Source organism: Monodelphis domestica, chromosome 3 (assembly GCF_027887165.1).
Source record: "Monodelphis domestica isolate mMonDom1 chromosome 3, mMonDom1.pri, whole genome shotgun sequence".
Classification (NCBI taxonomy): Eukaryota; Metazoa; Chordata; class Mammalia; order Didelphimorphia; family Didelphidae; genus Monodelphis; species Monodelphis domestica.
The window spans coordinates 106,011,604-106,039,131 of NC_077229.1; the positions used below are offsets into that span (position 1 = coordinate 106,011,604).

Here is a 27,528-nt window from a genome sequence, read left to right on the forward strand (position 1 = left end):
AGAAATAAAGAATCCCCAGGGAATAACAACTTCTCTTTTTACTCTTCAAAGTCCCCTTTGTCTGTCTGACTACATAAGAACACTTTTTTATTTTCATTCTCTTCAATCCTGACCTCCAGGACATGAATTCTATATTTTGCCTCTTTAATACCCCCCAAAGTGAGAGTTCAGTAATGCTGGTGGTGACTGACTTGCCTAAATTATTATAACCCCAACCTTTTCTCAGCCAAATTCAGTGTTCTCCATTTAATGTTCTCTGATCCTAGGGATCTTCAAAGAAATTGGCCAACACTCACTTATTCCCAAGTTTTGATTTCCCCCCTTGACAGTGTGCTCCCGTTTTTACTTTTCTTGTGACCCCTCAGTAAACAGTATAGGGGAGCAATCACTAAAGGGTTTTACACAGTTATATAAACAAGAATTTATTATCACCAATCACCAAGTATTTATTAATTACCTCACTGCATGCGGTGCTGGGCTAGGTTGCTGCACAAAGAGAATTAGACAGACAAGGACCTTTTTCATTAGGACCTTAATTTTTTTTTTTAAGGGCTCATGCCCCAATGTAGATTCTCTCCTCTATCATCTGTCCCCCACACTCATTACGATACATTCCTGGGGTTATTCTCTGTAGTGGATTCTCTGATGCTGAATAAGTTGTGAGCTCTGACCGAAGGCTTTTCCGCATTCATTGCATTCAAAAGGCTTTTCTCCAGTGTGAGTTCTCAGGTGTCGGAAGAAGTGTGACCTCCCTCTGAAGGCTTTCCCACATTCATTGCATTCATAGGGTTTCTCCCCAGTGTGAATTCTCTGATGCTCAATAAGCACTGAGCTCCAAATGAAAGCTTTCCCACATTCACTACACTCATAGGGTTTCTCTCCAGTGTGAAGTCTCTGGTGTCGAATAAGATTTGAGCTCTGGCTGAAAGCTTGCCCACATTCGTTACATTTATAGGGCTTCTCTCCATTATGAATTCTCAGGTGTTGAGTAAAATGTGAACTGTGACTGAAGGCTTTCCCACATTCATTACATTCATAAGGCTTCTCTCCAGTATGAATTCTGTGATGTTGAATAAAGCCTGACCACCCTCTGAAGCACTTCCCACAATCACTGCATTCATAGGGTTTCTCTCCAGTGTGAATTCTCTGGTGTTTAATAAGTAATGAATTATACTTGAAGCATTTACCACAGGTGTCACATTTATGGGGTTTCCCTCCTATGGAGCCTCCCTGACGTGTCATAAAGCTTGAACTCAGACTAAAGCTTCCCCCAAATTCATCACATCCTGGGCTTCCCTCTACTTGGGGAGCCTCCTGGTGAAGGACTGTCATGTGCCAGGAACCTCGCTTCTGGGAGAGGGATATCCTCTCTCTGCCCCCAGCAGAGTTTCCCATCTGCCTTTCTAAATTGTCTTCCCGTTCACAGGGTTCTGCAAACTTGGGTCCTCGAGGAACATTCCTGAGGAGACTTTTCAACACCCCTCCATGTTCTTCTCTTTCTTCGGAAACTTCTTGCTTTGGAGTTAACAGTTCAATCTCAGACTCAGAATCTGAAAGGAGGAAATGAAAATCCAAATGTCATCTTTTCCCTGTGCTGGGAAAGAGGAAACAAGTAGAAAAGGGAGATAATCATCATCCTTGAAATTTATTTCTATCAGATGTCCAAAGCTTTGATGGCACTCCAAGAGGACTTTACTAACAAAAGGAAAGGGGAATAGGGACATAGGTAGGAATTTTTACTTGGTAATATGGTGCTCATTAGAGGTTTTCCCAGACCTCCTGATCAGTCTATAGGACTAGGAAATTGTTAGGAGATGATTAAGAAGGGGGCCAGGGAGAGAAGGCAAAGTGAGCAAAGAAAATAAGGAATGCCTTCTAAAGAAGAATGTCTTTTATGAACTTTACCAGCAATCTATGTATCTGATTGGATTATTCTGATGAGGAACTGTTTTATTTGCTTGTTTGTATTTCTTCTGTTTGGCCCTTGGTATTCGAGAGTGAGATTGGATAAAGCTAACCAAGGGTAACCATTCTCTGGGCAAAATGCCATAAGATTACCATGTTGATCAGAAGGTTTTCCAAGTAGCTGAGAATGAACATAGGATAGGAAAAATATACCAAAGAACTTGGTCAACAGAGCCCAGGTGGTTGAATCTCAAATTTAGATTTGTTTGAAGACACCATTCTGATCTGGAGGGGTAAAAGAGGTGTCCAGTTCCAAGCTTAGAGATAATTCACATTAATCCTTGAGAATTTTAGTTAAAAGATAAAGTAAAAAAACCTTAGACATTTCTCAGTCTGGAACTGTTAGAGACCCCCCCCCCCCCAATAAACTGCTAGTATATTATACCTTCTTGGATTGTCTGAGTTTATATATTCTCTTTCCCTTACAAATAAACCATAGAAAATGCCCTCTTTACAGTCTGGATTATATAAAAATGGGGAAGAAGGTAGTAAGGAAAGAGGTCATTAGGAAAAGCCATTCAGCAATGGGAAAGGCAGATACATAGGGTCCAAAAATTAGTATTTAGATCTGGTACAATGATGTGACCAGGCTAGCTCAGAAACCCAGCAAAGCCAGTGCCTCAAAATGAAATTTAGTTATTAGAGAAATTTAGTAAAGAGCAAAAGGTGGTAGCCTGAAGGCCAAAGGCACGGCCACCTTAGAAGCTGACTACTAAGTCAGGGAACCCTATGGCTCAGGACTAGACTCCAATATCCTCATGCCCATCAAAAAATGGGTACCTTAGGGGGCAGCTGGGTAGCTCAGTGGATTGAGAGTCAGGCCTAGATGGGAGGTCTTAGGTTCAAATCTGACCTCAGACACTTCCCAGTTGTGTGACCCTGGGCAAGTCATTTAACCCCCATTGCCTAGCTCTTACCACTCTTCTGCCTTGGAACCAATACACAGTATTGATTCCAAGACGGAAGATAAGGGTTTAAAAAAAGGGTGGGGGGGACTTTAGTGGTATAGGCTAGATGAAATGAAAAGGAAGATCTGAAGATGAGCAGACTGAACACAAGTTACAGTGAGTAAAGAGGAGCTTTTCTGTAGGAGCCTATTCTCACTCACCTGTGTAGGTATCTCTTGAGATCTCTGTTTCTTGAATTCCTTGAAAATCTGAGCCAGACAATTCTTCCTCTTCCTGCAGCAAGGAAATGACATCAGGTTTGGAAACTGGAAATCCTATTTATGGAAAGGAGAAAAGGGAAATGATGACATGCTCATACCCTATACCTAAACTAATTCAAGTCTTCCCAGTTCTCTCAATCCAGTTTCTCCCCTTCCAATCCATCCTGTTCCTGCAATCAGAGGAATCCTCTGAAAACAATGTTCTGGGCATGTCCTTCTGCTCAAACACTTAAAAAACAAGCAAACAAACAAAAAAACACTCTTACCTTCCCATCTTAGAATCAATACTAAATACTGGTTCCAAGGCAGAAGAGCAATGGGGGTTATAGAGCTAGTAAATATCTGAGGTCATGCTCAAAAAACTTTGACTAGTTTCTATTTATCTACAGGGGAAAAAAAAAGTTCTAAATCCCTTGGAATGGTATTTAAAATCCTCCACAAAACTGACCCTCAAAATCTGTTACTCATCCTCTATAGGAACCTACCAGAATAGTCAAAATAGTCTGCTAATTTACCCCTAAATATAGCACAATCATTCATGCTTAGGGGTCTTTGATCATGCTATTCTCTTTGCCTGGAAAACCCTTCTTCCTTACTCTACTTGTGCATTTGAGCTGGACCATAAAGCATGGGTGTTTTCCCTCCACTTTTCCTATGAAAAACTTCCTCACCTTTCAAGGTCCAGCTAAAATCTCTTATACTCCAGGAAGGTCATTCCTCCCATGACCACTAAACACATTTTATTTCTTATTTCTTTTTTTTCACACCTTATTTCTGAACTACTTATTTAGTATTTAGAGGTCGTTTCCCGTACTAATATGTTTATCTTTGAAAAATTATATTTATTAGTATTTTTAAAATAACACTTATATGGCACTTCAAAGTTTACAAAAGCATTTTATATACATCATGCATATATATGATAAGATTACATATTATAGAATACAGGTTGTTCAAGGGCAAATACTGGTTCATTTTTTGTTTTGTATTCCCAGGACCTACTATAGTTCTTGGCACAGAGTAGGAACTTAATGAATACTTGATTGGCTGATGCTGAGGAGAAGACATTCTAGTTATAGAAAACATAATGAACAGAGGCAAGAAAGCTCTGAATATGCTAGGGGATTTGGCTGCACTCAAAACAGGACCTCAGAAGATGGAGGGAGGTGCAGCCTCTGAAGAGCACAGAGAAGCAGCACTATTTCCAACTCTGCCAAGAACAGCCCTTTCTGGCACAGCTGCCTAGGCCTAAATAGGATTAGGAATTTCTAATCCAAGGACTGTTGATCAAGGCTGGCTCCAACCTATCTTCAACCTTATCTCTTTGGACTCTCCTTCACATATTCTACATTCCAGTCAAACTGGACTACTCTGCATTCCTCAATCTTGATCTTCCTTCTATGGCTCAAGTCATGGAATACTCACCCCATTATAGCCATCTGTTGATATCACTCCCCTCCTTTAAGGCCAAACCATATGGTACTTTGTCTAGAAGACATTCGCTTATGCCTCCTTTTGTTCCCTTCCTCAGTGAGGTAAAAGTGAGCTCTCTTTTCATGTTTTTCATAGTCCTTTACTTTGACCTCTCCTTTGAACTTATTTCATGCTTACTTGTATCATAGTTACTTATGTACTTGGTGAGCCTTTCTCATAACTGAGCTCTTAATAAATGTTGGTTGAATTTAATCCTACTCCACAATTAATTCTAGACCCACCTATTGGATCAGGAAGTTTTATCTCACTTAGTGCCAAGGTAAATAAAGCTTGGACAAATATGGATTCTTTGGGTTAAAGTCTTTTTTTTTCCTTTTCTTCTAATTCCCCACATTACTTTCCAGAATGGATCAATTCACAGCATTACCAACATCAAAGTAGTGTCTCTTTCCACAGTCCCTCTGATATTGCTTATTTCTTTTGTCATACTTGTGAATTAGCTGGGTGTAAAGTGAAACCTTGGAATTATTTTGAATTGCTTTTTTTCTTGTTATTAGTTAACAATCAAGAAAAATTTATTAAGTATCTACTCAGTACCAGGTAAGGTAGTAAGAGCTATTGGAAAATTGTTCCTGGTCTTACATATTAATAATGAACTTTCTACATGTCTTGGAACGATAGCTTTTTAAAGTCTAAGTAACTGCCCTTTGATCCAGCCATAGCACTGCTGGGTTTGTACCCCAAAGAGGTAATAAGGAAAAAGACATGTACAAAAATATTCATAGCTGTGCTCTTTGTGGTGGCAAAAAATTGGAAAATGAGGGGATGCCCTTCAATTGGGGAATGGCTGAACAAATTGTGGTATATATTGATGATGGAAGACTATTGTATTCAAAGGAATAATAAAGTGGAGGAATTCCATGGGAACTGGAACAACCTCCAGGAAGTGATGCAGAGTGAGAGGAGCAGAACCAGGAGAACATTGTACACAGAGACTAATACACTGTGGTACAATTGAAGGTAATGGACTTCTCTATTAGTGGCAATGCAGTGATCCTGAACAACTTGGAGGAATCTACGAGAAAAACCACTATCCAAACTCAGAGGAAACACTGTGGGAGTAAAAACACGGAAGAAAAACAACTGCTTGAATACATGGGTTGAAGGGATATGGTTGGGGATGTAGACTCTAAATGAACATCCTTGTGCAAACATCAACAACATGGAAATAGGTTCTGATTAAGGACACAAGTAATACCCAATGAAATTGCGTGTTGGCTGCGGGAAGGGTGGGTGTGGGGGAGGGAGGGAAATAATGTGATTATTGTAACCAAGGAATAATGTTCTAAATTGACTAAATAAACTAATTCAAATAGAAAAAAAAATAAAGTCTAAGTAAGCTACAGAATTCTTTGTGCACCTGCCCAGCTTATACACCTAAGAATTCCAAGATTATTTGACAAGTTATTCAACCTTTCTAAACCTTAGTATGCTTACATACAAAATGAGTCAATTCATACTTGTACCACCTACCTCACAGGGGTTTTATAATGATCAATTGAGATGATTTCTATAAAAGTGCCATATAATGATAAAATACTAAATAAACCAACATTTTAATTACTACTCCAGAATGTCATGGTTGGAAGGAATCTCAGTGGAATACTGAATATACTGTTAGACATGGTATATGTATTGGTTGGTTTTGCTGAACTGATTTTTTTCTCTTTCTTTTTTCAATTTTTGTTATAAGGAATGAAATCACTTGAGGAAGGGAAGAAGGAAAATGGTTAGAAAAGGACTTTATATAAAAAACAAAAGCCACCAAAGGAAAAAAAATCACCTCTAGTAAGAAGAAACTATCCCACAAGGAGCCCACTTTGTTTTTGGATAGTTCTATGGGTAAGTCTTCCCTTAAATCAAGTCAAAAATCTCCTGCTCCATACATTTTGTTAATTGCTTCTAATTCTGTCTGCAGACAATCAGAAGAAATTCAATCCCCTTTCTATAGCCTTTCAAATACCTGAAAGAAAGACTCTAATCCTAAGAGCGGACTAGGTTTTTTCCATCTTAGCCCCAGCTGCCTTCTCAAGCTAGAGATGCTTCCACCCTTGTGATTTATTCTTTCAATTGGTTTATTTCTTTCTAGAACTTCCATTTGAGGAAGTTCCAAGGTCAGCTGTGCTTACTTTGCACCTCCAGACTTTTTTCATCTCTGCCCCAAGAAGGTTATCTTCCCCCACCTTTGAGCTTTTATGCAATATCTTCTCTGTTAGAATGTAAGGTCCTTGAGGCTAAGTACTGTATTCCTCTTTGCTTATATTTGCATTCCCTATGCTTAGCTCAGTGCCTGGCATGTAGTAAGCACTTAAAGGCTCACTCAAACATCTACCTATCATGTCCCCAGCTCCAAGTCTTTTCTTTAGGCTAAATGATCCCAGTTCTCTGATCAACTGTTATATGATATGGTCTCAATCCTTTACTATCCTAGTTGACCTCTTCCATATGAAACCTAGCTAAATAGCCATCCTGAAATGTGATATCCAGAACTGAACACAATACTATAGAAATGCTGTACTGATCAAGGCTAAGTACATTGAGGCCTGCTTTTCTAGACACTATACTTTCCTGGACACTGAACTTCTTCAAATGCAGTTTTGGAGATGGACAAATGGGCAAAGATTAAACTGATTTTTTGGGCTGCCATAATATCACACTGCTGCCTCAGGTTGGGCTTACAGTCCACTAAAACCCCTAAATCTTTCCCACAGTCTCATCTCTCTCAAGTCAGAAAGGTTTCAACTTCCATATATGACAGCATAAGCTGGAGCTTAAAGGGTCAGGAGAGGCTCATCAGCAAAAGATTGGTCATTAGGCAATTAATTGTTTTTGCTCTATAACTCACATGTATTCTTTCAACAATTAAAATAAGTGAGTGAGCTACAGCACGTAAAGTAAACAAATAGCTTGAGCAACTCCGAGCCTCGAACTGTTAAATATAATGAGGGCTAAGGAGTTCACTGATCAAATGAGGGGGCAGGATTAGATTAAGGGAAGTCTGAGCTCAAAGGGTCCTTAACAAATCAAACTGTCCAACCCCTTTTACTTTACAATCAAGGAAACTCAGCTGAAACCCAGAGAGGAGAAAAAAAAAATTGCCTAACACCACACACACAGCAAGGGGCAGGGCTGTAACCCAAAATCAGTTTGACTTCAAAACCAGTGCTCTTTCTATGACATCATTCTGATTTCTAAGGCCCCTTCCAACTGAGTCTATGATTTCATGAATCTACAGCTGCATAGAAGGCGGTTCTTTAGGCTAGCTACTACCCAGATTTTCTGAATAAGGGGAAAGAGGGCAGCTCTCCATTTGGACTAGAGCTCTGGCCTATATATATCGAATGCTTTTAAAATTGATTTGAATCATGTTACTCTATAAGAAAGAGTTCCCCCATGCACACCTGGGATATACTTTCCCACAGGTTACAACCTCATTAGTAAAAAAGGATACTTATGAAATGAACATGTTTGACACATGGAGGGTACCCACAAAGGGAAGCCTTCTGACTAAGAAACATGCACTGAAGGACACATATGACAGATATATACCTAGCCAGGCACACATATGAATGGCATACATATAAGAATATAGTTTGTCTTTCAAATGCCTATTCTTCATCCCTTCAATAATTCTAGTGCCTTTCCTCTATTGATTATCTCCAATTTATCCTACTCATAGCTTGTGGTTTCCCCCATTGGACTGGGAGTTCCCTGAGAGCAGGGACTGCTTTACTTTTCTCTGTGTTCCCAGGATTTAGGTACTTAAAAGTTTAATGATTGACTTCATCAATCAACAAGTATTCATAATCAACAAGCACCTACTATATGCCAGATACTGGGGATACAAGTACAAAGAATAATCCCTAATGTCAAGGAGTTTATGTTCTGAGACAAAATATACACTTAAAAACATGTAAAGCACAAAGATAGTCAATAAATACAAATACATATGAAGTAGTTAAATGCAAAGTAGTTTAGGAAGAAGCAACTGGTAATTAAAGTAACAGGAAAGGTTTTCAGCATGGTGCCTGAGCTACATCTTCCAGGAAGTGAGGGAATGCTTTCCATACATGGAGAATGGCACCAATATGAGAGATGTAGCTGTGTGTGAGGAACAGAAAAGAAGGACAGTTTGTTGGATTTGGTGGGTGGGAGCTGAGTAATGTCCAATAAGGCTAAAAAAATAGGCTGCAGACAGACTGTGTAGGGTTTTAAATGCTAAACAGATGAATTTAGATTTTATGCTAGGAGCAATAGGAAACAGTGGAATTGTTGAATAGGAGAGTCATATGGTCAGCATTGTGACTGTACTTAAGGAAGTTTGTACTTCAGGAAAATGACTTTGGCAACTGTGTGTAGGAGTGCTGAGAGACTTGAGGCAGAGGGACTGATTAGAAAATTGTTGCAATAATCTAGGCTGGAGGAAACTAGGGTTTAAATTAAGGTCCTAGCTGTGAAGGAAGAGATGGAGTCAGATGTGGGAGATGTTGTGAAGGTAGAATTAGCAAGAATGGAAACTGGCTGGATATGAAAGCCTTGAGTTGTTGGGGATATGTTGAGATTCAAATCTAAGACACTAGAAGAGGGGTAGTGCCTTGGACAGAAATAGGGAAGTTCAGAAAAAGGGTTAGGAGGAAAGGCCAAAAACTCACTTTTAGATATTTCTGGGGCACCTGGTTTGAAATGTCCAAGAGTCAAATTAGTGATGTGGAACTGAAACTCTGGAAAAAGATTGGGGTTGGATATATAGAGTTGGGAATGATATGCGAATTGGATGATGAACCAGCAAAGGAGACTGAGAAGGAGCAGCCAGATAAGTAGGAGAGAGAGGTGTCATAAAAACCCAGAAAAAGAGTATCCGAGAGGAGAGGGTGGCCAACAGTGTTTAATGCATATAGATTGTTGGGAACGAGAAAAGACCCTTAGATTTGACAATGATCACTAATGATGATGACAAAGATCATTAATAACTTGGAGAGAGTTGTTCCAGTTAAGAGAGGAGGTTGGAAGCTGGACGGCGGATTTAAGAAGAGAGAGGAGAAAAAGTGAAAGCAGTGAGTTTAGGCAACTTTTTCAAAGTTTGGATGAAAAAAAGAGAGATAAAGGACAGTGGCTTAAGTAGATGATAGGTTATAGTGAAGGTTTTTTTTTTTTTAAGAATAGAAGAGACTTGGGCATGTCTGAAGGAAGTAAGGAAGGAACTAGCTAACTGATGTTGAAATTTTGGAAAAGAGCAGAGATTACGGAGGATACAATCTGAGGGAGAAAACAGGTCGGGATGGGATCAAATGCATATGAAAAGGGGCTGGCTTTGGAAAGTAGAAGGACCACTTTTGTGTCAGAGACTCCAGGAAAGAGGGAGGGAGTTGGAGTTTTGATCTGAAAAGAAAAGACTCCAAATCAAATGGACTCATTAAAAAAAAAAAAGAGGCTTCTTTTCCTTTTTTTTTTAAAAGCTCTTGGCATTTACCAGAGAATGCATTTGTCATTTCCTGGCCTCAATCTCTTCCTACCAAAAATACCTGTACTCTGGGTCCATAAATTCAGATAAGTGATTTTTCTCTTTATCTTGTTTGGAATCAAACCTTCAAATCACATCCCAGTTATTTCCAAATCATGTCATCATGTGAATACCTCCCCATGCCTTTCTAGATCCCTCTTATTTACTGTCTTCCTTCATTACAATGTAAGCTGTTTTGCTTGACTGCATTTGTAACTCCAGCAGAATGCCTAGAAAATAGCAGGTATTTAATAAATGCTTTATCATTCTCATTTGTTCATTCACAGAAAGTCTGGGGAACCCCAGCTTCTCTACAGGGCATCAATCTTATTTGGTTACCAGAAAAACATATAGTTTAAGTGACACTTTTGTTACCTGAGTTAGATGTTTCACAGATAGTGAGGTTTTGAAAGAATAGAATAGATCCCAAAAATGTATTATGAGTATGGTCTATAGCCACAGCAAAGGTATCTTGGATGAAAATATAAGAAGGCAACAGAAAGTCTTTTATAGATGATTTTGTAAAATAGAATATTATCATGGGTGCTACAAGAGACCAAAAAAAAAGGTAGAGGTTGTCATATCTCACTGTATTTATTATTTACTGAATGCAAAAAGTATTTGATTTGTTAGAAGCAAAAGTTTTAAAGGTCACATACAACAATACATTTTCCATGTACATATTAAAATCAAAGCAGATTCTACAACAGATACAACCAGAAAGATAATTTTGTTTAGTGCTCTGCTTAGTATTAAAATCCAGTGAGGTAACAAAAAGGGAAATACATGCTTCAAAAAGGTGCTTTGTCACTGGCATTGAAGATGTGCTATGGAAAATATAAACGAACGTCATCCAGAAGCTCCTATTTTTTTTTAAACCCGTACCAATATTGTGTATTGCTTTCAAGGAGGAAGAGTGGTGAGGTAGGCAATGGGGGTTAAATGACTTGCTCAGGATCACACAGCTAGGAAGTATTTGAGGTTCAACTCAAGACCTTCTATGTCTAGGCCCTCAATCCTATGCCACCTAGATGACCTCAAGATGCTCCTATATGAAGGTACTATGTTAAGTGCATAGAGATCTGGAACAGTATAAAACCTTTATGATGAGATCCATAGCCAGTCAAAAGAGATTGGCCTAGTATTCTTCATGGGAAAAGCCAACTGGATGAAGAATGCATACTATACAGATTATAATATGTAGTTTGATGAGTAAGTAGCCCATTATTAGTCCATAAGTACCTATATCTTGGCTAGACAAAGTAGGTCCAATGACCTGGGCTCCAGAACTGAAATTAAGAAAAGGGAGCTGGATTTCATTTGGGAAATGTCATAGTACTTTGGATGGTCCTGAGCTACTCCCCATCATAAAAACTGATTTAAAAAATACGAACATTCTTTCAGGGGCAGACAAACTCTTAACATCCCAGGAAACCTGCTAAAAATTACATTTCAATCTGCATCAATAGAAAGATCCTAGATCCTCTTCTCACATGTGGTCCATATGTTCCCATTGTATCTTTCAGGACTCTACCTCAACCTCAGAATGCCTGTGTCCCCAACTCAAAGGTCACTCCCTCTAAGAAACCTCTCTTAGTTCCTCCCAATTAATAATGACCAGAACGAGTATTAAATTTGGAAGATGGGTTCAAGTTAGAGAAGAGTGTTAATTATATAAATTACCTCCCAGGTCCTTCCCAACTCAAAACTTCACGGAATGCTTTGCTTTCATCCTTTTGATGCATCTAATGCACAACATCATGTTTCATTTCGCTTCTTTGAATATGTGTCAGGGACTGTGCTACTTTTGGGCAGAAGAGTCTACCAAAATAGATAATTGACAAATGTGTTGAAACTATTGTCATAATTATTTTCACACACCCTGGAGGCAGGTGTCTGGAGAAGCTCTAGGTCATAAATGAGGCTTTAGTTCCTTTCAGAGGTGACTGGGGCTGGAATGTTGCTTTTCTTGCTGAGTTCACTGACAATTAGCTGCTAGGCTTCTTTCAGTGGGTCTAAGGACAAACAATAGAAAGATCTCTAGACTGAGGGTTGTTAAAGATACTGTTTGGGGGCCTCAAGCAGGCAGTGATTGGATTACATTGGCTTTACATATTTTCTTCCAGCTTTAAGATTCTAATTAATCATGAGACTGTGATTTCATGGGAGGCAGTATGGTGCAATGGAAAAAAGTCTTGAATTTAGTCTGACGACCTAGGTTTGAATCCCAGCTCTGCCACTTACTATGTGTAAGAGACTTTGGCAAGTTTTTTAATCTTCATCAAGATGACCCCCATAGTTCCTTCCAGCTCTAAATTTGTCCTCTTAAAATGACCTATGGGCTGGGTGAGTTTAGAGAGGCAGACTGATGTACTGGCACTGTGCCTAGAATAAGATCTGGAATGGAATCCTGTATCTGATATTGTGTGGCCATTATGCTATGTAACCTCTCTGATACAGTTTTCACATGTGAAAAAGAGAAACAATGAAGGTAATACTTACACTAAAGGTCTCATGGAATTGTTCTGTAGAAAGCACTTGTAAACCTTGAAACATGATTTTTTTAAAAAGGGATTTATTAACATGATCAATGTTATTCAATGATCTCAAAGGTTACTTTCAGCTCTCATATTCTAATATTCTAAATGAAGTTGTGGGGCAAAAGACAGAGAATATGGAATTCTCCAAAAATGTGGCAGAAAGATGCACCCACTCAATTTTTGTGCATTCAAAGAAAAATCTATCTTGATATGGAATGCAGGGGGTGGTGGTGAGAAGTGCTGGTGGGAGGAGTTGCCAGAGTTATGTGCCAGCCTGAGATAAGCACAATATGTGGAGAGGAAAGGAGGAGGGAGGGAAGGTATAAAAAGGTTGTGAGGAGGAGAGACTGACAGAAGAGAAAGAAGAAGGCAGAAAAAAAATCAAGCCAGATGATGTAGAATTAAAAGATGGGGGCAACAATCACTAGGTGGCAGTTTATAGGAAAAGAAAGTGAAAAGTGAAAGGATGATATTGTACTGTCATAGTTTCCTTTGATTTGGTCAGAAAATACATATGGCCCAGGTTTTAGCTTTAGTGGTCACATCTAAAGCCAACAGAGACAGTCATTGTCTTCCTGAGGATTGGAGGGAAGAAACTCTTCAAGCTCCATTTGTGGCCCATTGCAGGGTTTTATAGTTGATGGGCTATGGGAAGTGAGAAGGCAAGGGCTAAAAAAACCCTGGAAGCTTGGTTGGAATAAACATAGTACAAATTTATGTTTATATAACACTTCTGGGGCATTTTTATATTCACTGTGGAATGTAAATCTTTGAAAAAGTGCATGAGGGAGCTGGGACAGAGATTCAATCAAGTGAGATAACATATGTAAAGCTCTTTGCAAACCTGAAGACTCTATGTAAATTCTAACTACTATTTTGATATTTCTCCCATTTTCAGTTGAGGAAGCAGAGTCTCTAGAAGGTGAAGTGAAGCAGGGCTCCTTTTTATCCAGTGCTTTTTCTGCTGCACTGCTCACTAAGGGCAACAGATATGGCAACAATGATCAAAGAGATATAGAGGATGCAAGTTTTCGATCTATTTATACCCAGAGACATTTCACTAGCTGAACTGGCGTTATATAGACGATCCCTTAAACTTGGAAGGCATCCTCCCTAATGCCAGTTCCTATCCAAATCCTATGCTTCCATCCAGACCCAATTCAAATGTCCCTTATCCTCAAAAGCATTCTTGGCAGGTTTAACATTCTTCTGGTAAGTTCCAAAACTACTACAGCACATATATATTGCCTTATCAGACCAGGACTGTGTCTAATCCCCACTGAACACTCCTTAGCACAAAACTCAGGACTCAGCACATAGAAAATATATCTTCTGAATGAATTTATTACACATTATATATAATGATCTTGAGAGGAAACTTGTCTCTGACTCACAGAGTCTCAGAGTTGAAAGGGACTTCAGAAGGCACCTGGTCCAACCAGTATCTAAACAAGATTTCTAATATATCAGGCGTTCTTAACATTTTCAATGTCATGAACCCCTTTTGGCAATTTGGTGAAGAACACCTTCTATGAACGCCTTCTCAGAATAATGTTTTTAAAGTGCACAAAATGCATAGGATTGCAAAGGAAAGCAATTATAATAAAATAAAGATTTTTTTTCTCATTCAAGTTTACAGATCCCCTAAAATCTATCTATGGACCCCTCAGGGATCTGTGGACCCCAGACCTCTCCTCTACCACACCCCTGCCAAGGGACCAGTGAAAGAGAAGCTTTTACTTCCTAAGCAAGCCTATTGTGTGTACTTTTGGACAAAACTATTAGTAGGCAGCTATATGGCATAGTGGATAGTGCACTGGGCTTGGAATCAGTAAGACTCATCATCTTAAATTCAAATCCAGCCTCAGACACTTACTAGCTATGTGATCCTGGGCAAGTCACTTAACCTTGTTACCTCAGTTTCTTCATCTATAAAATGAGCTAGAGAAGGAAATTGCAAATGACTTCAGCATCTTTGCCAAAAAAACCCCAAATGGGGTCATAAAGAGTCAGACATTACTGAAATATAACAAAAAACCTGTTAGGAACTTTTCCATTAAGTCAAGCTAAAATTTGCTTTTTTTACAATATCTACCTAGTGTTTCATGTTCTCTTCTTATGTTCAAGCAAGGCAGCAGTCAAGATGGTAGAAAGTACAACCCATTTATACCAAACTCCCTCCACAAATATCTAGAAAACTCATTCCTGATAAAATCTAATTCCTGATAAGAAAATCAAAAAAAAAAAAAGTTAACTCTTTTGTCATTTCTACCTTTGTTAACATTCCCCAGATATAACTCCTTATTTTCTCTGACACTATCATTCCCTTGGGGGCAGGCTCTCATCATTTCACATCTAAACTATTGCAATAGTCTGCTAGTTAGTATCCCTATCTCAAGTCTTTTACTACTCTAGTCCATCCTCTGCTAAGCTGCCAAACTGCTTTTCAAAAAGGGCAAGTCTGTTAGTCCTCTACCCTATACAATAAACTCCAGTGTTTCCCTATTCCTTACAGAATCAAATATAAAATACTGCTTGGTGTTCAAACCCCTTCATAACCTGGTTTCTTCCTACCTTTCCAGTCTTCTTATATTTTACTCACCCCTATGTCCTCTGATACAGTGACATTGGACCCTGCTATTCCTCATCCAAGAAACTCCACCTTCTGATTTGGGTCATTCTCTCCCTCCTTCAAGTCTCAGCTAAAGTCCTACCTTCTTCAATAAGCCTTTCCTAATCTTTTCTAATGTATCTTCCCTCTGTTGATTATTTCCAATTTAATATGTCTATATCTTGGTTGTACATAGGTGTTTACAAATTGCCTATCCCATTAGACTATGAGCTCCTTGAGGACAGGGACCCAGTGCTTAGCAGAGGGCCTGGCACAGAGCAGGCTCTGATTTCAATACAGTGACTATAACAAATGCTTGCTGACTGACTGAAAGATCTCTTGAAGAAGAACGTTAGACTTTAGATGAGACTTGAAGGAAACCAGGAATGCTTGGAGGGAAGGGAGTGTCAGGTGTGGGGGAAAGTAAAAAAAATGGAGTGTCTCATTAAAGTTACACCAAGGAGGCCAGTGGCACTGAATGTCAGAGTACATAGAAATGGAGGAGAGTCAAGATTGCAGAGTAGTAGGAAGAAGGACAGTCGAGCTTTTCTCCACAAACTTCTTCAAATAAGATCTAGAAAATCAGATTGAAACATAATGGAGAAATTCAGGAAAGAGTCATAACAAAACATTTATCCAATCCAGTTGGTATAAGGAGACAGAGAAGTCTTCAGACACTGGGAATGGACAGAACAAAGATATATACACCATGTATAGAACATACTAGTGTGTAGGGAGAAGGTATGCACTAAGGTAAAAGGAGGTCCCAGACTCATATGAGGTTACCACCAGATCCATACCAGGTCAGTGATATAGGAATAGATGCCAGCTGGCAGCTTTGTTACCTAGCATCTAGTTCTGGATTACAGATCCAAGGAAGACTGAGAAGAGGACCTGGGCATAGCAGTTGTCTTCTTGGGTAGGGAGTCACTGGGCCAGTGTCTCAGGAAAAAATGAAATTTGGGAGTCAGCAGCAATAGTGTGGCTCAGATCCCTGGAGCAAAGTTTTAGTTCCAGCACCTAGTACAGTCTACAGAGGAATAAGCAGGGAAAATCCCAGACCAAAGGGGATTCTGACACTCTAAACCATCAGTTTTCCACCTGGCTGAGAAAACCTAAGTCTAGCAGTAATCTATTGTGACTCAGATACAAACTCAGGTAAGTAATTTGCAAAGATCAGACAAGGGGAACAGCAGTCAACTTAAGTCTTGAATTAGACCACTTTGGGAGCTCTGGAAACTTGCAGGTCCCTAACCTGTCCCTGAGATCCTGGACCAAGACAATATTCAAAACTTCAAGAAAGTATCACAAACTCCAAGAAAGTATCAACTAGGATCAGCTCTAGAAATGTGGCACAGTCAAGCCCAAACAGCAATGAGTAAACAAATGAGTAACACAAAATGAGCAAACAAAATCCTATCATAAAGAGGTATTATATTAACTGGAAAATTGAAGATCCCAATTCAGAAGAGAATGACTTAAAAAAATATCTACATGCAAAACCTAAAAGAAAACAGCTGAGCCACAAACTCAACCTGAATTCCTAGAAGAGATGAAGCAAGAATATAATAAAAGAAAATTTTAAATTTTAAAAGAAGTTATAAAAAAATTTTATAAATGAAATGAAGGTACTTGAGGAAAAATAAATCTGAAAAGAAATGAGAGCTTTGAAAGAAAGAATTAGAAAGGTAACTAAAAGCTTGGCATAAGACATATAAAACCGTCCAAAAACCAAACTCCCTAAAATTTAGAATGAACCAAATGTCAATGTGAAGCAACAAGAAATATGAAGGCAAAATCAAAAGACTGGAAATACGTTAGAAAATGTAAAGTATCATAGCAAAACAAAACAAAACAAAAACTGACCTGGAAAACAGAGTGAGAAAAAAAATTTAAGAATCTAAGTAACATGACCAAAAAAAAAAAAAAGCCTAGACTTGATATTTAAAGATATCTTAAAAGAAAACTTGCCCAGGTTCTTAGAACTAGAAAGTAAAGTAGAAATAGAAAGAAGCCCCCAAATGAAAACTCTAGGAACATCAGAGCCAAAATTCAGAGTTTCCAGATTAAAGAAAAAAAATACTGCAAGCAGCCAAAAAGAAAGGGGTCATAGTTAAGATCACACATGATTTAGTAGCCACCACTATAAAGTAGCAGAGAATTTGGAATACAATATTTCATAAAGCAAAAGATATAGGTATACAGGCAAGAATGACTCTTTGGCAAAAGTGAGTGTAATGCTACAAGGGGCAAAATGGATCTTTAATGAAATAGATGATTTCCAATAATTCTGGATGAAAAAATCAAAGTTATATAGAAAATTTGAGGTTCAAATACTGTGTGTTGTAGTAAAGAAAAACAAAAACAGGTAAACACAAAAGGAAAATTACTAGGGTCCAAACAAGGATGTTCTAATACAGAGAGATGATACTTTTGTTTCTGAATCCTAACATCAGAAGTTTCAGAAGTTGTTTAAATATACAAGGCCTGGGATATGATGCCCTGATGATCTGAAGAGATGGAAAGAGAGGATTGGGAAAGAAAAAGAAGATTATGGAAGGGGTAGCTAGGTGGCTCAGTAGATAGCCAGGCTAGGAGACAGAAGGTCCTGGGTTCAAATATAGCCTCAGATACTTCTTAGGTGTGTGACTCTGGACCAGTCACTTAACCCCAATTGTCTAGCCCTTACTCCTCTTCTGCCTTGGAACAATACTAGTATCAATTCTAGACAGAAGGTAAGGGTAAAATTAAAAAAAAAAGAATATTAGGGAAAATCATCTCACATAATCAGGGAACACACGTAGACATCTATACAAACAAGAAGAGGGTGGGCAGGAGCAACTGACATTTAAACCTCACTATCATCTTAATAGGTCAAAGGAAGAATACACAAACAAATATACAGAATTGGGTACAGAAATACACTTCACTCAAAAAGGAAATAAGAGGGGAATGAGTCCTAAGGAAAATAAACTCTTAAGAATGTACAAGAATATTTACAGTTCTTTTTGAGGTGGCAAAGAATGGGAATATGAGGAAAATCCCATTAAATGGAAAATGGACGAACAAGTTAATACTATATAAATGTGATGTAATACTATTGTGCTGTAAGAAATATTGAAGGAGATGATTTTCAAGGAAACCTGGAAATTCTTTTATGAACCAATACAGAGTGAAATAAACAGAAGCAGGAGAACATTTTGTACAATGGCAACAACATGGTAAAGAGAAACAATGATGAAAGTATTGGGAACTCTTATATTAACTACCTACCACAATTCCAGAAGACTAATGATGAAATAATCTACTCATCTCTTGGCAAAGGAGTGAAAGACTCAAGAGAGTAGAATGAGACAAAGTATTTTGGACATGGTCGATGTGAAAATTTGTTTTGACTGACTAAGTTACCAATTTGTTGCCAAACCCAATGGTCTTTTCTCAATCTTCATTCACCTTGTACTCTCCTAAAGCTTTTGATTCTGTTAATCACTCTCTTCAACTTGATACTTTCTATGTAACCACTCCTTTTTCCTTTGCAGGATCCTCCTCCAGATCATGTCCTTTAATTGTGTGTGATCCTCAAGAGTTCTATCCTGGGATCCTTTCCCCTCTAAGCTACTTTACTTGGTGATCTCATCACCTCCTGTGGATTTAATTACTGTCTCTATGCTGATGATCCTCAAATCTACCTATCTTGCCCAAAACTATCTCTTGACCTCAGATCTCACATCTCTTTTGAAGAATGCATTTCAGACATATCAAACTGGATGTCCAGTAGACATCTTAAACTCAATGTTTCCAAAACTGAACTCATTATCTTTCCCCCTAAACCTTGTCCCCTTTCTACCTTTCCTATTATTGTAGGGGGGCAACATCATCCTTGCAACTGAGGAATTATTTTGGACTTTTCACTATCTCTCATCCGCCATATTCAAACTCTTGACAAGGTTTTTTTCCTTTCAGCTTTATGTCTTTTCAAGCACGTCCCTTTCTTTACACTGACACAGCTACCACCTTAATCCAGGCCCTCATCACCACATGGCTGGACTACTATAATAGTTGCTGCTGGTGGGTCTGTCTAACTCAAGTCTCTCTCCACTGCAATTCATCCTCTACTTAGTCACTAAAGTGAATTTTGTAAAGCACAAGTGTAATTATGCCACTTCCACCCCCTACCGACCCCCATTAAATAAACTCCTATGGCTTCTTATTGCCTTCGGGATCAAATACAAAATGTTCTTGTTTGGCATTCAAACCTCTTTGTAGCTGTAAAAATAAATGATGATGGTGAGGTACATAAAAATACAGATGTAATCAAAAGTATCATCAGTAATGAAGTGAAGCTCAAATGGGAACTTCCGTTGAGGGCCAGGTGCAAGGATGCTAAAGAGATTCTTATTATAAAAATAAAATATTTATTGAAATATAAGGATAAAGGATTTCTAATTCTAAGGGATTCTAAAACCACCCAAATAAACACCCTGGTTCTGCAAGGAACTTCTTCTCCTGTGATTCACAGGCTATACTAATCCTCCCTGATCTGACTAACCCAAATTAATACTATCTAAATAAAACTACCACTATTATCCTTATAAATCTTAATTTTGCCTTCAAATTATAAAATAGCAAAGGCCACCTGGTTGAGTCTCAACAAGAAATCAAGTTAGGACTCTGAGTCTTAACAGACTCAGAGCCCAAACCAAAGACCAGGTTTTTCTTTGGTCTTCTCAGAGTTAAATCAATCTATAAAAACCACAATAGTCACTAGTGTTTCCCAAGATGGGAAAAGAAAACATTGAGCTCCTTCAGATCTTTCCCTCAGACAGAGAGAGAGGCAAAGATGTTACCTCCTCCAGCCCTGAGAGTCTCTGAGAGCACATGTCTCTGCCAACTGCCAGAGAGAGTAATTGACACAGAAAAATGGTTATAACTGTGAGCAATTGAAATTAACACACTCTGCTTCAAACTCAGTTCTTTTCTCAAGCCGCCACTCTACTAATCTCTAAACTAATGAAACAATACTTATTTTCTAATATTATCCTTACATAATCTAGGCCCCTCCTCACCTTCTAGACTTCTTTTTTTAAACCCTTACTTTTATCTTAGACTCAATACTATGCATTGGTTTGAGGACAGAAGTAAGGGCTAGGCAAATGGGGTTATGTGACTTGCTGAGAGTGATGTAGCTTGAAAGTATCTGAGGCCCCAGTTGAACCCAGCATCTCCTATCTCCAGGCCTGGCTCTCTATTCACTGAGCCTCCTAGTTGCCCCCCTTTCTGGTCTTCTTATACCTGACTATCTTACACATATCTGATTCAGTGACACTAGCCACCTGGGTTCCATGTACAAGACACTTCGTTTCTTAGCTCTGGTCATTTTCTCTAGGTTTCATGCTTGAAATGCTCTCCCTTCTGAGTTTCACATATTGACTTCCATTCCCTGGCTTCCTTTAAGTTCCAACTAAAAGCTTACCTTTTACTAGATGTATTCCTCAACCTCTCTTGATTCTAGTATTTTCCCTCTGTATTTATTCTGTATATAACTTGCTTTGCATATATGTTTGCATATTGTCTTCTCGTATACTCCTTGAGGATAGATTGTCTTTTGTCTCTTTTTGTGTCTCTAGAGCTTGCACATAGTAGGAGTTTAACAAATGTTTATTAATCAACTAACCATAATAAGGTTTTTCTTTTGTTCTTAGTTAGAGCTGGGGTGGAATGTAAGAAGGGAATTTTTGCTGATTGAAACAAATAAAATAGAATTTAAAAAACTGAGCGGCGGATGGGCCAGAGTGGGGAAAGACATGAAGCAGTGAAAACAACCTGCAGGTCCCTGCATAGAGATGAGAAGAGGAATATACGAAGATTGTACAAAGATGGCATCAACAGGTCCTGGCCACAGATTGGCTATGTAGGAGTACGTAATTGTGAAGAGTCAAGAATTACATCTAGACTAATAGCCTGGGTGATTAGGAGAATAACAGTACCCATCACAGTAAAAGTTAGGAAGAAGGGAGAGTTTGGATAAAGATAATGAGTTCAGTTTTAGACATGTTAAATTTACAATATCTATGGGGATACCCAATTCAAGGAGTTCAATAGGTAGTTGGAATTATGACATTAGAAGTGAAGAGAGAGGTTAGATGTAAATTGATCTAAGTTCATCTTCATAGAAACAATAATTGAATACACGGAAGTTGATAAGATCTCCAAGAGAAATAGTACAGAGGGAGAAGAGGGCCCTGGACAGAGCCCTTGGGCATGACCTAGATGAAGGAACAACAAGAAAAACTGAGGAGTGTAGGAGGAGAACTAGGAGACAGCAGTGTAAGGAAAACCTAAGAGGAAGAAAAGAATGATTGACATCATTACATGCTACAGAGAAACCCAGAAAGACAAGAATTAAGAAAAGGCTTTTAGATTTGTCAATTAGGAAATCACTTATTATCATAAAGATCAAGTCATGATAAGGGAAAAAACTACTTATTCAAAATTATATATATTAGCATTATAACTTTAAATAATTAGAAAGGTAAATACCCAACAGCTGGTGAATAATTAGGATGGTGTATCAATGTAATATGACACAATGAATTACAGAATCTGAGACCCATAAATGGCTCTAAAAAGTCATCTCCTTCCATCTGAATAAGGTTTTTTTCTACCACTGACAAGGAGTCATCTAATATTTGTCTGAAGACCTCCAAGGAAGCCGAAGTACTATTCTCTAAGGCTGCCATTCCACTTTTGGATTCTGGAAGGCTCTAACTATTAAGAGAATACAATTTGATCATATGAAGAATATAAACAAATCTGCAAAGGAAGAAAATTATGAAGAACCAAAGCAATGTATAATACCTTCAATAGAATGCCATGAATCTCTGACTACAAATTTATAAAAGCAAAACTATATTAAGAAATACAGAGGAAGAAGCTAGATGGCACTGTAGTTGGGAGGACATGAGTTCAAATCTAGCTTCAGACACTTTCTAGCTGTGTGACCCTGGGCAGATCACTTAACCTTGATGGTCTAGCCCTTGTCCTATCTTAAGAGTTGTTTCTAAGACAGAAAGTTAAGGGTCAAAAAAGAAAAAAATGGAGAATTGAAGAGTCAGAGAACTGAAAGGAATATACAGAGAGTAATGAATAAGCTGTTATGGGCATGTTGTACATAGAAATTATTTTTTAAAAGTGAAAATATAAGCATTTTGCAACCTAAGTTCCAAATTAAAAGTGACCTACATATAAAAGGTCACATAAAAACCTGGAGGAAAAAGGATGAAGGCACCTTTAACAACTATAACTATGGGAAGAATTCTTAATCAAATATCAGATGATAAAGGTCACAAAAGATAAACTGAAAAGTTCTTGCATGAATTAAATCAATGAATCTGGTGTAAGAAGGGAAACTACCATTGGGAATAATTTTTTTACATGGAACACCTCATTTAAAGATTTGCTATTCAAGCTCTATAGGAGATTAACACAAATATATGAACAAGAAGCCTCCTATTCTCAATAGATAAAGGTCAAAAGCTATGAACAATTCTCAAAAGAAGAATTACAAACTATTAACCAAATGCAAATGGAAAATTGTTTCACATCATTAATAAGAAAAATGAAAAAAATTCAAAATTCTGAGATTTCACCTAAAATCCATTAAATTGGAATGGATGACAAAATATAGAAATACTTAACTTCTATGGCATATTAAGCAATAAAGCCAAATAAAGCATAAAAATGATATGCTTAATTGCACACACACAGAGACACACACCACAATCTCTCCCACATTCTTGAGCCATTTTTGACCTCTTCTATAGGACAATCATCATTTTCCTTGAGATCTACCCTTTTTAAACACTTACTTTCTGTCTCAGTAACAACTCTTAAGAAGGGCAAGGGCCAGGCAATCAGGGTTAAATGATTTGCCCAGGGTCACACAGTTAAGAAGTGTCTAAGGCCAAATTTGAACCCAGATTCTCCCAACTCCATGCATGACATTCTATCCTCTGTGCTACCTAGCTGCTTCCATATTATTCCTTTTGAAGTATATTGACTAAAATGAGACAAGGTACTCCTATATACTAGTATCCTAAATACTAGCAAGTTCTTTGAAGATCAATGGACTCTAATTCCATGGGAGAAGTATAATGAAAAGGAAGGAGCCCTAAACCAGGGTGGCTAGTTTGAACCTTGGCTCTCACAAAAAAGTGCTCCTGAAGAGCTATGTAACCCTGGGTAAGCCTCTTAACCTCTGGACCTCAGATCCTCATCTGTAAAAAAGAGGGGTTATATTGGTTGATAATTAAGTTTCCATGCAGTTCTAACAATCTAGGAAGTATTTAAATTATTTAAAATTTCTGTCTCTCCCAGTTCTGAGTATAGTGTTCTATACTAAAGTATCTTGAATGTTACTGAATGCATGCAGAGTCTAAAAGAAGGATGACTTCCTGGCCCTTATTCTCAGAGATTCTCAGAGAATCCAAGAATGCCAGTGTTGCAAAGTGCTTTCAGATTAACTAGCCTAAAATTTCTTATTGGATGGAGGAGAAAATTAACACCAAGACAAGTGGAGAGACATGTGTGAGATCACACATGAAGTCAAGCTAGAATCAGGATCTTCTGATTTCTAGTCCAGGCTTTTTTGCAGTATACCACCAGGGATGGAGGGATACAATAACCCAGATCCTCATCTTGGCTCTGCCAAGGAATTTGCTTCTAACACACCCCAGCATTCCAATGGCTTTTTTCATAATGGCATTCCAGGGTTACTAAACTTGTGGTCAACAAGTGATCCTAGATTATCTGCTTTTCTTGTGCCTACCCAGCCCATTCTCAACCTGGATTTGGTTTGCTGGTACCAAATTCCATAAATGTGCCATTTTGTCCCTGTACCTCCTAAATTTCATCCATTTAGTCAGGATGGCATGGGGCAATCAAGGAAGGCTCTGAATGAATAAAAAAGCATTTATTAAGGGCTTATCATGTGCTAATCACTAGCTAATGTCTGAACTGAGAGTGGAAAAAAAAAGTATAATATGCTTAGAGATGGAAGTTAAGTAGATATGGGAGGGAGAGTACAAAATAAGCAGTCTGAGTAGGGAAGGATATAGTTGAAGGGTACCATGTTGATGATCATGGAGGTGGAGATGTGCCTTTTGGCGATGAGGTCCAGGAGTTATCCCAGGTGATGAAAAACTGATGGGGGATGGAACAGGAGGTGACTCCTGTTCTTCCCCCAGGTCTGCCATCTTCCTAGAGAAGCCTTCTTGAAGATGTAGCACAGCTGAGACCTGGGAAAAATGGAAAATTGTGGCAGGATGAGGGTGGCTTTATAAGAGGCCAAAACATGAGAGTTTGGAAACACATCCAGGAAGGAAAAGGTAGACTAAAGGACTCTTAGGGAGCCAGACCTATGATTTTATTGGTTTAGGGAATGAACTCCCAGGGAAGATACTCCCTCTACTAAATCAGATAGACCATTATTCTAAAACTTAAAGAGTCTAGAAGAATTTTCTGGGGCACTGAGAGGTTAAGTCACTTTCCCAGGGTAAAATAGTCAATGTGAGTCAAAGGCAAGCCAGAAAAAGGGTCTTCTTGACCCTGAAGTCAATTCTTCACCCATCAATCATTCACACTACTATTGACATTTACATAATGTAATCTGACAACCCTTGTAGAAAGGTATTACAGGTATTATTTACCTGCATTTTACAAACGAAGTTAAGTCTTGTCTATTTACACAAAATTATCAAGATATTTTTTTGGGGGGAGTCTAAAACAGCCTGCTATTCATTTCTCTAAGGATAGGGGCTGATGAGTGGGTAAGGTCCAGAGTAAATATCATCTTTCTTGAAGCCTTCCCTGATTATTTCTTCACTCTCTACTCAAAGTTGGTAATAGCTTTACCTCTTATCCCTATAGTTTGCAAAGCATTTGCAATGCACTTTTTGGAGGGTCTGGTTGTGGAAACTTCCTTAACTAATAAAATTGCAGATGACTAAATTTGTAATTTGTAATCATAGAAACCTTGCTCCTGGCCACACAGCTCTGAGGCAGAGCTTGAATCCAGAAGGTCTTCCTGTCTCCAAAGATGCTACACTCATAAACATTCTATTGTAACTGTGTGTCATATTGCCATTCTAAACTCTATAAGGGCAAAAAAGTATTTTATCTAAATGTTTTATCTTTCTCGTTACCTAACAGATTGCCTTTTATATAACTGATACTTAATGTTTATTGAAGCTGAAATTGTCCACAAAGTTCGGAGTATCACGCTTTTAGTATCGGAATCAAACAATGGCCAGGCTGGAATTGACTTTATGGATCCTGATTTAATACAACCCTCTCATTTTACAGATGAAGGAAGTGATAGGGACATCTGGTTCAAGTAGTTTGCTCTTACATACACTGAACCTCAAAAAAAGAGATAATTTCCCAGTCATCTCAGAAAAACATTCTGTGATCCTGCAAGTGGCCAAGACAAGAAGTAAAAATATAGTCTTAAATCTCAGGGAAATTTTTTCTTCAACACACACACACACACACACACACACCCCTCTTTCTCTTGATTATTGGGTCTGGCAGAGACGGTTCTTTCAAGGCAGGGCCAATTTAGAATAGCATTTCAACCTTGGCTTTAAGCAGTGGAAAAAAAGCACTGGCCTCGGAGTCAGGAGACCAGGGATTGGCATCACTGTTCTAACACGAACTGTCAGCAAGTCCTTTCGGTTCCCTCATTTTGTACAAAGAGCACAAGACCCACAACAGCTCAGTCTATTTTCCCAGGGTGGTGGCAGGGCACGCGCTTGGGGGACCCCGAGGTACTGTAGGAATGGGGGTCCGGCCGGGCCGGGGCAGGGGACGGATACGTGGAGGGACTGGAGAGGGTAGCAACCGAGGAGGCTCCGAGCGCTCCCACCCTCGGGCATGCAAGTCAGGGTCCAGGCGGAGAAAGGGGCGCGAGGACGGGAGGGGGCGCGGGGCTCAGAGGCTCTCAGCCCGCGCCGGCGGGCTATCCCTCAACCCCCACCCCAGGAGGGAAGGACGGTACGGGACAGGACAGGCGAGGCGGGGCCGCCCTTCCCTTCCCGGCCACAGCCCCACGGAGACTCCTCCACTCGACTTTACCCCGAGAGCTCCAGGAACCTGGGGCAGTGTGGGGCCGGGGGAGTTCGCAGGCCGCGTATACTGACCCAGTCCCCTGGACCCAGACCCCGCAGCTCACCTGCCGGACTCCGAGCCGTGGCCCCGGACAGGAAGTGTCCCCAGCTTTCGAGCCCCGCCCCCGCGCCTGTGGACGCCCCGCCCCCCCGACGCTTTCTCTAGGACGCTCTAGGAAGCCGGGACGACTGTGATCCTCGCGCCTCGGTGGGCCGGGTTAGGTGGGGCTGACATGGAGGTGGGGAGGGAATCTTGGCCAGGAAAGGGGAGAGAGAGGGAGAAAGGGGAGGGAGAAGGGAGAAGGGAGAAGAGAAGGGAAGGAGAGGAGGAGGGTGCAGGAAAGGGGAAGAGGGGAGAAAAGAAGGGGGAGAAGGAAAAGAAGGAAGGAGAGGAGAAGGGGAAAAGAGGAGCGGGAGGAGGAGGAGGAAGGAGAAGATGGGGAGAGAAAGAGAAGAAGAAGGAAGGGAGAAAGGAGAGAAAGGGAGAAGAGGGAGGAAAGGAGGAGGAAAAGGAAAGGGGAGCGGTAAGGACATGAGAAAAGGGAGAGGGAGTGCTGAAAGGAAGTGGAAGGGAAGAAGAGAAAACGAGGTAGTTATGGATAAGTGGAATAGAAAGGGAAAAGGAACAGTGAGGAAGGAGGAGGAAAGTGGGAAGGGCTGAGACAAAAAAAAGAAGAAGGAAGGGGAAGGGGGGAAGAAAAGGGAATTGATGAGAGGAAGAGGAAAAGGGAGAGCTAAGAGAAAGATAAAGAATAAGGGAGAAGAGGGGGAAGAAAAAGTTGGAGACAAAGATGATGAAAGGGGGCCTCTTCTATCTTTCCTCTTGAAGCCAGAAACACCTGGAGTGACTGCCAGGCCTGAATCAACTTGAAGCTTGAAAAGTTCAAAAGAAGACTTGCTGAAGACTGAAGATCTCTCCATCTCACCAACTCCACCTTTTCCCTCTTGCAGTCAGAGGACATTGATCTCCACCAAGAAGGAGAGAGTTCCATACTAATGGGCTTTGGGACTGGGGTTATATTAAAAAAAAAAAAAAATATATATATATATATATATATATATATATACATATAGATAGATAGATG

The 27,528-nt window shown here is 39.3% G+C and overlaps 2 protein-coding genes across 2 annotated transcripts; one reads left to right on the forward strand and one right to left on the reverse strand.

Moving 5' to 3' along the window:
- Nucleotides 1-421: 421 nt before the first annotated feature.
- GLI4 (GLI family zinc finger 4) lies at nt 422-26,602 on the reverse strand. The gene is made up of 4 exons (XM_007488845.3): nt 26,509-26,602; nt 24,406-24,574; nt 3,074-3,187; nt 422-1,550 (listed from the first exon to the last, which is right to left on the reverse strand). The coding sequence occupies exons 2-4, from the start codon at nt 24,530-24,532 to the stop codon at nt 622-624; spliced, it is 1,170 nt and encodes a 389-aa protein (XP_007488907.1). The 5' UTR covers nt 24,533-24,574; nt 26,509-26,602; the 3' UTR covers nt 422-621.
- Nucleotides 26,114-27,484, forward strand: LOC130458317 (translation initiation factor IF-2-like). The gene is made up of 2 exons (XM_056822955.1): nt 26,114-26,651; nt 27,273-27,484. Exon 1 carries the CDS (start codon nt 26,211-26,213, stop codon nt 26,607-26,609), a length of 399 nt encoding a protein of 132 aa, XP_056678933.1. The 5' UTR covers nt 26,114-26,210; the 3' UTR covers nt 26,610-26,651; nt 27,273-27,484.
- Nucleotides 27,485-27,528: the final 44 nt, after the last annotated feature.